We start from the raw sequence: 10913 nt of genomic DNA, 5'->3' as shown, positions 1-10913 counted from the left end.
CGAGGGCCTCAGACGCTGGGCTCCTTATCAGGGCCTTCCCTCTCTGAGCAACCCGTCCTCTGTCCACTCCCACCCTCTCAGCAACCTCCCCAGCTCTGCTTTCTCCCCTCCCACCACCCCCTGCTTCCCTCCTGGGACCTTGGATAATGTCCACGGGAGAACTTGAAAATAGAACGCTGGTTTGTTTTGCGTCCTTGGCACCCAGCCGCCAGCATCGCCTCCTTGCTGCAGAGGAAGGGGCTGCCCAGGGCCGGCCTGCCTCCCTCCCCACCTTGGCCAGGCTGATAAGAGATGTGCATTGCTCCTCTGCTTGGCATCACCACCCTGATTCCTTGGGGCCGGGCATCTACCTCATTCTGATGGCATGGGTCTGAGTCTAGATGGGCGGGGTGGGGCGGTGGGAGGGGTTCCGCCCCCACGCCCAGGTGACCCCTCTGTCCTCGGGGTTTGCCGTGGTTACTCAACCTTGTGGTGGGGCAAGGTCCTTGACCTGTGGCCACAGCTCACTGCTTTGCCCTTTCGCTCCCTGATGCTGTCCCAGCTGCTGGGCTGAAGGCCTTATCTTTTTCACGTCCTGAAGGTCCCGAGACTTTCCTTCTGCAGGACCCAGAGCTCCTGACTTGTGATAGTCCCACACTGGCCCCACTCTCAGACTCTGCCCTCCCTCTTTTCTGCTGCAGGCTAATCGCCTTAGAAATGGCCAAGATCCACACCATCCATGCCAACGGCAGCCTGCCTAAGCCCACCCTCTGGCACAAGATACACAATTACTTCGCCCTCGTGAAGAACGAGATCAACCCCAGGTACGAGTATCTCAGAGAGCCCGAGGCTTCTGCTGTCGCTGCAGCCTTAGCATGGCCCCCGGCCCAGCCTGCTCGACAGAAGGTTTAGCTTCAGTCCCGATTCCTGGGCCTCTCTCTCCACGCAGAGTGCGGCCAGTCCGTGAAATCTCAGGAACTTGTTCCCACAGTTTTGTCCTTATGAGCTTATTTCTCCTTCAGTTTTTGGTTATGGCAGGTACTAGGGTTGAGGACAACGTTTCCCCATTTCACTTGAAGGATACTGAGCTCAGAGACGAGGCTTTTCCTGGGGTCCCAGGGCTAGTCCGAGGCAGGGCTCTTGTTTCTGCAGGACCCTTTCTCCCTGAGCTGGCTCCGAGCCCTGGGAAGGGATGGCCTGGCCCTCTTGAGAGAACAGTATGGGGCTCAGCTCACCAGCTGACAAGCCCTTGGGACGTCAAGATTCCTGCTACTTGCCCGGACACCTCTTGCCCCCACACGGCTCCAGGACCCCACTCCCCAACCTTGTTCAAACTGACAGCTGCTGCTACCTCACTGCTCTTCCCAGGGAGGGCGTGCTCTGCCCCTCCTGACACTGCCTTTTCCAGGGTGAGATGGAGTTCCCTGGACCTTTCCTTATGCTCTCTGGCCAGCAACCTGAGATCCTTCTAGCCTTCAGATCCCTGATTCCCCAGCCTACCCTTGAATAGGTAGACTGAAGTCATCCCTGCCCCTGGAAAAGGCAATGGCACCCCACTCCAGTACTCTTGCCTGGAAAATCCCATGGACGGAGGAGCCTGGTAGGCTGCAGTCCATGGGGTCACTAGGAGTCAGACACGACTGAGCGACTTCACTTTCACTTTTCACTTTGTGCATTGGAGAAGGAAATGGCAACCCACTCCAGTGTTCTTGCCTGGAGAATCCCAGTGACAGGGGAGCCTGGTGGGCTGCCGTCTGTGGGGTTGCACAGGGTTGGACACAACTGAAGCTACTTAGCAGCAGCAGCAGCATCCCTGCCCCCTCAAAAGGCCATAGTGCGTCTCCGATCTCTCCATGTTCCCCACTGAGGTTGAGTATCACTCTTTTCCAAATGTTCATAGGGGCAGGGTACAGAACAGGTCTGATGGAAGGGTGTCATGTCCCCTCTGAGATAAGACAGTAATTAACCATCCCGAGGATGCATCTCTGTCACACGCATGCACTCATGACTGTATCGGGGTCTTCCCTCTCACTGATTATTAAGCACCACTTGGGGACTGTTTGTCTCGGATGGCCCGTGTTCACACCTTCCACGTCAGTGTCTCTGGGACAAGAACCGCCTTCCCTCTAGGAAGGGACTAGGACTTGTTCTAGGACTTGAGCAGCACACAGAGAGCAAGACCCTCTGATCAGCCAGCCTCCCACTTTCACTTGGCAGATGGAAAAACTGAAGCCCAGAGGAGAGATGGGCTTGCCCACCTGATCAATGGCCGTTCAAGGACTGGAGCCCAGGCTCGATGTTCAGGCACGACTCTTGTTCCTGCCGCTTCTTTTGACTGTACTGTCACTGTGTAATCTTAAGAGGGTGACCTTGTTGAGAGGGGCGTGCTCTTTGAAGAAGAGCTGGCCGAATTCCTTTTCTCTCATCACACCTTTGACCTTGGGCAAATCAAGCTGCTTAAGTTGAGCCTCTTTAGGGGATGGACCCTGCCCTAAGCTGTCTAACCTGCCACAAGCAGGACAGCGACGAACAATCACTTGGATGAGACTTGGAAGCACTTGAGTTCCCGTCGTTGCCTAATAACCCTGACTTAGGGTTCATCTCACAAACACTGATTGGACTTTAAAACAATAAAAATACCTGAGGGAGAAGTGGCCCTGCCCTCAAGGAGCTTAGAAGTCATCCATGTAAATAGGACCCGCCTGTGCAGGGTATGTGAGCATGAGAGGGAGCATCAGGGACCGTCTTCTTGGCAGAGGTAGATGGCAGCGATGAGAAGGGAGGCCTCCGGCTGGAGGAGAGGCTTGTTTATGGATGATGAGTGGATGAGGTGGCTGGAGCCAGTCTTAGGAGGGACTGGGGGCAGGTCGTGGGAGATGGGACCGCAGAGGGGAGTTGGAGCTAGATTGTGAGGGACCTTCATGGTGGGTAAAGGAGCCCAGATTAATTTAGCAGGCAGTGGAGAGTCACTGTGAAAGTGTTAGACACCTTCATCTTGTAAGGAGCTCATTGTAAAGGGCAGACTTGGGTGGGAGTTGGGGGCTTTGAGGCAGGGAGGCCAGTGGGGGGAGTGTTGTAATCTGATGGGCAACATCTAAGCCTCGGGTCCCTAAGCTGGAGCATGAGGTCCCCCTGGGTTCTTGCATGTGTAGATTCTGAGCCTAACCCTGGAGGTTGATTGGGAGGTCTTACATGAGACCCTGGGAATCTGCATGTTGACAGGCTCCCTGGGTGTTCTGGGCGGGGGATCAGGGAGCTGCCTTCCGAGGAACATTGCCATGGCAGCTTCCCGGGGAGACGGAGGACAGGGGGACGAGGCAGGCCCGGCGGGATGGGCATGGTGGTCTGGTGCTAGGTGGGGGCCTGGAGGGGCCCAGCGTGGTGGGGACAGGGGCTGATCACTGCTCAGGGGGCATCAGGAGGCGGTGTGCATGGCTTGATTGGTACATACGTGTGAACACTTAGAAAGCCCTTTCTCCAGGGAGACAGTACCCCACCCCCCCACACCAGCGCACCTGGATCTGAGAGCTCGGTGGACATCCCCAGGTTTCCCTGACGGGGCCCCCAGCCCTGTCACCCGCTCCCACTGCCTCTGAGGGACAGAGGAGTCGGAGGAGCTGTCTGCTCGGGGGGTGGGAGTTTCTGTGACGCGGCAGTGGTTACTGCTCTGCCATCCGCTCAGCCTTGAGAGACGTCAGGGCTGAAGGCAGCAAAGCTGGCGCTCTTTCCGGAGCTCAGCGGAGGGAAGCAGGGCAGCGCACGGAGGAGGCAGGTCTGGGCTGCTCCCGCAGTATAACGAGCAGCGTGGCCTTGGGGTGGCCAGTGGAGGGTCAGACAGGGGTCAGGGCCTGGGCGGCCGGCATCGTGGATGGCAGAGACAGGCTTCTCAGGCTAAGACCTGGGCAAGCCAAAGGAAGCTCCTAATGCTTATCTTGGGATGGTCAGTTCAAGGCGGGAGGCGGGAAGGAATCTGGGAAGAAAAGGGAGCCTCTAAGGAAAGCCAAGATTGAAATGCACTTTGTGCAGGCCTGTCGACACAGAGACATTGCTGCGAGAGTGAGGGGCGGCCTCCCCAGCCCGGCCCCTAACGGACCCGCAGACTCAGAGTGGGCAGTGCAGAGCCTGAGGGCGCTGACACCCTCTCAGGGCAGAGGCTCGGCTTGGGTTTGGATTCTTGCACACGCCAAGGACTGCTCTCCTTAGGTGAGGGAGTAGAGTGTCCAGGTGTGTAAGACTCTGGAGGTGGGAGGAAGCCTCTGCCCTGAGCCTCTGTTTCCCCCTGGAGCTGGACTGGAGGCCTCAGATGCTCTTTAGCTCTGACCCTCTTAAAGCCTGGGGGGAGCCTCCTGCTCGTCCTTTTACAGGGCTGTGTGAAGGTGCCTCAGCCGCTTGAATACTCTACATTCTGGCTTCTGGGCTGGGTGAGGGCCAGTGGTGCCCTCATCCTATGGCAGAGTCAACGAGGACACGTCTCATTCTCAGCCTCCTGCATGTATCCCAGCTGCCCTGGACAAGAAAGCAAATAGGAGTCACATGAATGGAAATAAAACCCCAGAACCACCAGTGGGTGGAGGGGAGGAGGCTAGGTGTTTAAGGGCTCTGCTAACTATTTAGTTTTGCAGTGTACACAGACCTGAGTGCTTTGCAGGACCAAAGTTCAGGACACTGGTGCCAGAGCACCCTCATCAGCCTCCCCATGGCCTCTGAGAGCCTCGTTGACTGACCCGTTCATTCATTCATCAACGTGTGTCTTTAGCAGAAGTGCTTCCTGTGGGCCGCAGGGTGGGGTGGGCTGAGGGACAGGTGGGTCGCGCATCCACAGGTATACATCTTCACTCCTACTCTGGACTTGCCCTCACACACGCAGGGGGCCGGGGCAGGGTCACACACCCACAGTTCAAGCAGGAAGAGGTGAGTTACTGAGGCGCAAGAGAAGTGTCTTTCTACCGAGAGGCCTTCGTTTTCCCTTGGCCTTGTAGACGTGGGGCTAAGAAGCATTTTTTTTGGCTTTCTTATGTGGACCCGAGTGGTCTCTCTGTGCAGTGGGAAGCTAATCAAAATGGTCTCGGGTCCTTTCTGACCATGTCAGCAGCTGCCAGGGCAGGAGGGAGACACACCCAGACGTCTCTCTGCCTGCTCAAGAGGGCCTCAGTGCTCCAGCCACTTCCAGGGCTCCGTCCCTCGCCCACGGGAGGAGTTCTGGGCTCTTCTTTAAGAGAGCTACATCTCGCCCTCAGAACTGTTCTGAGGAGGTCTGTTGCATTTCTCCCCTGCCGCCCTTCTCCTTTCTGGGATAACTGAGTTTGGATGTTTGTTCTCTCCTCCCTGACGCCTCCTGAGCCTCTCCTATTTCCTGCTGCCTTTGAAGAAGCAGGACACTGTTCACTCAGGGACTCGTATGCTTCGCAAAGTGCTTCCGTGCCCATGTGTTAAACAGCTTCTCAGAGTAACCACAGAAAGTCAGAAGGACAGGAAAGCCTTAGTGCCCTTTTACACGTGACTGAAGTGAGGGCTCGAAAGGCCGACCGCTTGTCCAGGGTCCCTGTGCAGTGAGAGGCGGGGTGGGGGCCGGGCCCGCCCGCCCTCAGCCCCTCACCGGCCGCCTTTCTTGCCGCCGTGCAGCCTGTCCGTGGACGTCCCTGAGGTCGGCGTGCTGGAGCGGGAGCTGGTCTGGCTGAAGGAGCACCTGCCTCAGCTGGACTCCCCGGTGGTGTTCTGTCACAACGACCTGCTCTGCAAAAACATCATCTACGACAGCAGCAAAGGTACTGTGTCCCGGCCCGGGCGGCGGGCTGCCGCGGCCCCGTCAGCAGCTGCAGGGCGACCCTCCGCAGGCTGGCACTGGGCAAGCAGAGGGAGACCGTCTGCTGTAGGTCTCAAGTTGATTAGTAGGAGAGAAGTGAAAAAGAAACAAATTCCTGGTTAGAAAACTTTACCGCAAAAGAACTCAAAATTACGGTTTGTGGAGCCATCCTCCCTGACAGTGAGGACGCCCCGGCTGCCCTGAGCCTTCACGGAGAGCAACCTCCCTGAGTTCCTGACCACAGCTTCGCCCCCACAGAGGCCTTAGCCTTGTTTTCTGGTCCTCAGCTGAGGGCCCAGCTGGGTGAGAGGGGGAGCTGGAGCTGAGCAAATGGACAGACGGAAGGAAGCAGCTTAGAAGGTGGCCACTGAGACGCTGGGTTAGGCTGGGTTGCTGCAGAGCCCGTGAGCGTCAGCGGGGGCACTCCTGAGTCTGGCACAGCCTGACTAAACCCTGTGTCCAGCTCTGGGGCCAACCCTTCCTGCCTTTCCTCTACCTCACAGGTCATGTACGGTTCATTGACTATGAGTATGCTGGCTACAACTACCAAGCTTTTGACATTGGCAACCATTTCAATGAGTTTGCAGGTGAGAAGGGTGTTGCTCTTCAGCCTATGTCCAAGACAGCCTCCTTGAGATGGGGGGCCAGGTCTGGGGGAACTGCGGGAGGGGGTTCGGTTTATGGGGAAGGGAGGCTGGACACGCCTGTCCTCAAGATATCACAACTCAGCGGAGGGGCGGGCACAGCCTGCTTGAGGAGGCCCCAGGTCTCAAGGTAGGGTGGGGAGTGGGCGGGTCCGTATACACAGCGAGCCCCTGCTAGCCCGTGTGGCACTTTGGTACACATTCGGAAAACATGCCCTCTGTGGGATCCCTGAGGACGCTCAGCTTGACGGGTAAGATAGAAAGAGATCCCTTCCTCTGGGCAGACATAGCCCACCCGCTGCTCCAGCGAAGCTTGGTGTCAGCTGCCACTCACCCCCGTCTGGGCTGCTTTGGGCCCAGTGCAGCCCATGTAAATGGGGGCCCTGCAGGCAGAGAAGGCAGAAGCAGCAAGTAGCTATTGGCCTGGTGGCCCGATGAGATTAACTGTGGTGGAACTGGTTCAAAGCGTGTACCCCAACATGACTCCCCCAGTTCACTTTTTGGCTTTGTTGCTGACTAGCTGTATGACCCTTAAGGCAAGTTCCTTACATTCTCTGTGCCTCTGTAAGATGGAGAAGATAGCGCCTGCTTCATGGTTTTGATGCGTGACACACACACCAGCGTGGCACACACTAAGCCCCAAGCCTGCTGGCATCAGTCAGGGGAGCGCTCAAGGGAGGCTGGAGCAGCTTGGAAGAGGTTAGATGAGGGGTATGTCCCGGTGTAGGCTGTCCTTCCATAAAGGCAGGTGTGTACAATGGAATCGTTTGTGTAGAAGAAGCAGGGCAGGTTTTTCCAGCTTGGGGGCTTAATTGTTAAACAATTTGATGGGGCTAAAGAGGTGACTGGTGGTTGAAGGTGGGCACTGGGGTGGGAGGGACATCCCCAGGCTGGCAGTGTGGGGTGCTGGGGTGATGTGACCAGTCCCCATGGCTTCGGAGAGGGAAGGCACCCGCTCCAGCCAACCGGGCCAATTCTTCCCCTTCTGGAATCCCAGGTGACCAGGGCTGTCAAGCTCTGTACCTGAGGGTGTGACTCCCCGGGGTGCCACCAGCAGCACCCAGAAACCCACGGGGTGGTGGGGCCTCAGCTGGACAGAGCAGCTGAACTGTGGGGTGTGGCCTGGAGCAGAGGCTGGCACCGCTGAGCACTGGGCCTGTGATTGCTCGGTTGCCAAACCCACCAGCCTTTCCAAAGTGGGTAACTGTCGAGCATCTTAAGGCCTTCTCACCCACCACACAGAGCAGAGTCCAGCTGGACTTTCTCCAAGGGGCCAAGATCGTATCCTGCTTCCAAGTTGAGAATGAAGGCCAGGAACCTAGGATGGGGGGATGGGGAGAGCAGTGGAGGAGAGGCACCTCCTGGGTTCTTAGGAGCAGGGAGTGTACAGGGAGACCCTGCTAGGAAGGGGAGCTAAGAACCAGACTCTGACTGGCTTTGTGACCTTGAACAACTGTCTTCTCTCTGGGCCTTCGAGTGTAGGTCCGTGCCAGCAGCTTCTTTTCCAGCCGTACTCTTGGGGGCCCAGAAGACTGTGTGTTTCTCCAGGAACACAAGGAAGCTTGAGAAAGATAGGGAGAAAAGAGAGGGAGGAGGAGACAAGGGAAAGTAGCCCAGTCCTGGTCCCATCTTTAACAAACCGCTTCTTCCTGTGCCGGCTCTGCAGTCAGCCTCTCTGCCACCGTGCCCGGGATGTGGCTGGTGTGTATTGGGCTGGCAGCTTGAGGACTCAAGAAAGGGCAGAACTAGAAGGCATTGAGGCTGCTTAGCTCAGGGCTCCCAAGCATGGCTGTGTGTCCACATCATCTGGAGAGCGGGACAGGGTGGGTCCCTGGCAGTCTGTATCTTTGCCAAGCACTCCAGGTGATGTTTTTAGGCAACTGGTTCAACACTGGTTGCCTAAAAAGGAGGCGGGGCTTCAGATATTGATACATTGCATCCAGTTCCTCTGCTTTATAAATAAGATTCAGGCCGCTGAAAAGGAAGGGCTTGTTCAAAGTTAACTGGAGGTTAGCGTCAGATCTGGGAGAAGGCAATGGCACTGCACTCCAGGACTCTTGCCTGGAAAATCCCATGGACAGAGGAGCCTGGTAGGCTGCAGTCCATGGAGTCACGGAGAGTCGGACAGGACTGAACGACTTCACTTTCACTTTTCTCTTTCATGCATTGGAGAAGGAAATGGCAACCCACTCCAGTGTTCTTGCCTGGAGAATCCCAGGGACAGGGGAGCCTGGTGGGCTGCCATCTATGGGGTCGCACAGAGTCGGACACGACTGAAGCGACTTAGCAGCAGCAGCAGCAGCAGCGTCAGATCTAAGACAACTAGACTCCTGATTCGGGGCTTTGGCCTAGCACCTCCTATGTGCTGTGGTTTTGTGTAGGGTTCAGGGATGCAGTGGTGCTGTCTTAGGGGGACCCCCGTCACTTGCAGGACAGTGCCTTGCCCCTCAACAAATCTGCCTCCCTCTGTCCTTTCCTCCGGCTCAGCTGAAAGCAGTGCCCTCAGCTGGGATGGGGGTCGGCTCTCCATACATTAGAGTTTTTTGGTGGTCAAAGAAGCAGGTTTCTTTGGCACAGCCCCCCAGGGCAGAGGAGATGGAGGTTTTGAGGGCAGCGGGGAACACCTGCTGAGCTGGAGGAGACCCCCAGTGGGCCCGTCTCCCAGCAGCTTCTGAGCGGCCGCGTCGCCCTCAGGTGTGAACGAGGTCGATTACTCTCGGTACCCGGCGCGTGAGACCCAGCTGCTGTGGCTGCGCTACTACCTGCAGGCCCAGAAAGGGACAGCTGTGACCCCCAGAGAGGTGGAGAGGCTCTACGTGCAAGTCAACAAGTTTGCTCTGGTGAGTGCTGGGGGCAGGGAGGGAGGAGCCGGGAGGAGGACTCACCCTCAGCTCCTTGCCCTCACAGCCCTGTGATCGGAGGAAGCAGAGCCCAGGGTCAGGGCTGAGGTCCAGAGCATTCCAGCCTTGAGGCGGAGTCTGGGAAGAGCCATCTTGGACTTAATACTAAGATGCCCTGTTCTCTGCTTTCCACCCATTCATTCCATCAAGTCCAGGTTCTCTCTCCTTCCTGGAGAACTATTTCCAAGGAAGATCCCCGCTTCCTGTTTTAGCAGTTCTCCTCATTTGGACAAGTTCTTTTTAGTGTCTAACCTTAGCCTTTCATGCTACAATTAAATGCATCCCGTTTTTTTTTTTTTTTTTTAGCCTTTGGAAAAAGTAGAGAGTGTCAGTTCTAAAAAATCCTCCTTGTTGACTGTCCCCGCTGACTTACTCAGAACTCTGTCAGCCTTTCCCATCAGGCTCTTTCTTCTGAAATTACTGTGCTGTCAGTTCTGTTTTGAGCACTGCTTACCCGAGGTACATGCTTCATCCGGTCTCCACTGACAGTGCCAAGGGGATTGCTAGCTAGCCTTTCTAATGTCAGTCATGTGTGAGCAAGAAGACGCATCAGCTGCCCTGAGCTTCACAATGCATTATAGAGCTCAAATAAAATCTTTAATCTCATGTAATTTTGAATCGCCTATTCTATTTCCTTATTGGTATAAAAGTGATTCTTGTCAGGTTCTCCCTCCTCTTTAAAAATATTTATTTTATTGAAGCATAGTTGATTTACAACGTTATGTTAATTTCTGCTGTACAACCAAGTGACTCTTTTTAAGGTTCTTCGCCCATGCCTTCCTTTGGCTAAATTTTTAGTAACCATTCCTACTTGCTAATTGATCTAAGTCGCGACAAGAGAGGTACTGCAGAGCCGACCGCAGAGTGGGCAGGACTCGGGGTGGAGAGGGAGATCATGGGAGCGGGCCCTGGCTTGGGCCACCCGGCAGCAGGGACCCCAGCGCTCTGGCTTCTGGAGCCTGGGGTGGCCTGGGCAGCAGATGGACCCCTGCTCGGTGGCCTGGCTCCTGTCTGTGTTTATTTCCTAGCCCACCCACCTCATGATAGGAGAGAGGGCAGTGTAGAGGCCTTCCTGTGACTCGATCTCTGATGCCCTTGTGGCCAGGGCACTGTGGACGGGGTGCCAGCCCCCCACTAGCAAGCAGGCCTGAGCTCTGCCTTTGGGATTTCTCTTCCTAGGGGTTTTCCTGGGTAGGGGGTAGGCCAGGGCTGGAGTTCAGGTCCAGCTGAAGCTGGGGAACAAGCTGAAGGTCTGTGTAAGCCTGAGGGCAGGGAGAACCTACCCTGCTTGCCTTCTGCTAGCACGAGTGGAGGCCCCGAGCGCCATGCAGTGACCCGGGACTCCCCCCACCCGTGTGTTTCTGCCAGCGTGTTGGCTCTGTGTGTCTTCCACGGCGACTGTGTCCTTCCAGCTGTCAGGGTCCATGACAGGTTTGGGGGGCTCACCACACTGATCTTCTCTGACCTGTTTTCAGGCATCTCACTTCCTCTGGGCACTCTGGGCCCTCATCCAGAACCAGTTCTCCACCATCGACTTTGATTTCCTCAGGTGAGTGCGGGGAGCAAGCTGGGAGTTATTGGGGGAGC

General features: G+C 56.3%; 1 protein-coding gene across 1 annotated transcript in view; it reads left to right on the top strand.

The window, feature by feature from the left end:
* Positions 1–10913, top strand: part of ETNK2 (ethanolamine kinase 2) — a 20424-nt gene that overhangs the window by 6280 nt on the left and 3231 nt on the right. Inside the window, exons 6-10 of the mRNA XM_010854251.1 lie at positions 681–803; positions 5602–5744; positions 6286–6369; positions 9121–9266; positions 10802–10875. Coding sequence (XP_010852553.1) covers positions 681–803; positions 5602–5744; positions 6286–6369; positions 9121–9266; positions 10802–10875 — 570 coding nt within the window. The remainder of the gene's footprint in view (positions 1–680; positions 804–5601; positions 5745–6285; positions 6370–9120; positions 9267–10801; positions 10876–10913) is intronic.

This window comes from Bison bison, unplaced genomic scaffold (assembly GCF_000754665.1).
Source record: "Bison bison bison isolate TAMUID 2011002044 unplaced genomic scaffold, Bison_UMD1.0 scf7180017864338, whole genome shotgun sequence".
NCBI lineage: Eukaryota > Metazoa > Chordata > Mammalia > Artiodactyla > Bovidae > Bison > Bison bison.
The sequence above is the reverse complement of the archived record's forward strand: the minus strand, read 5'-3'. Positions and strand labels throughout refer to the sequence as shown.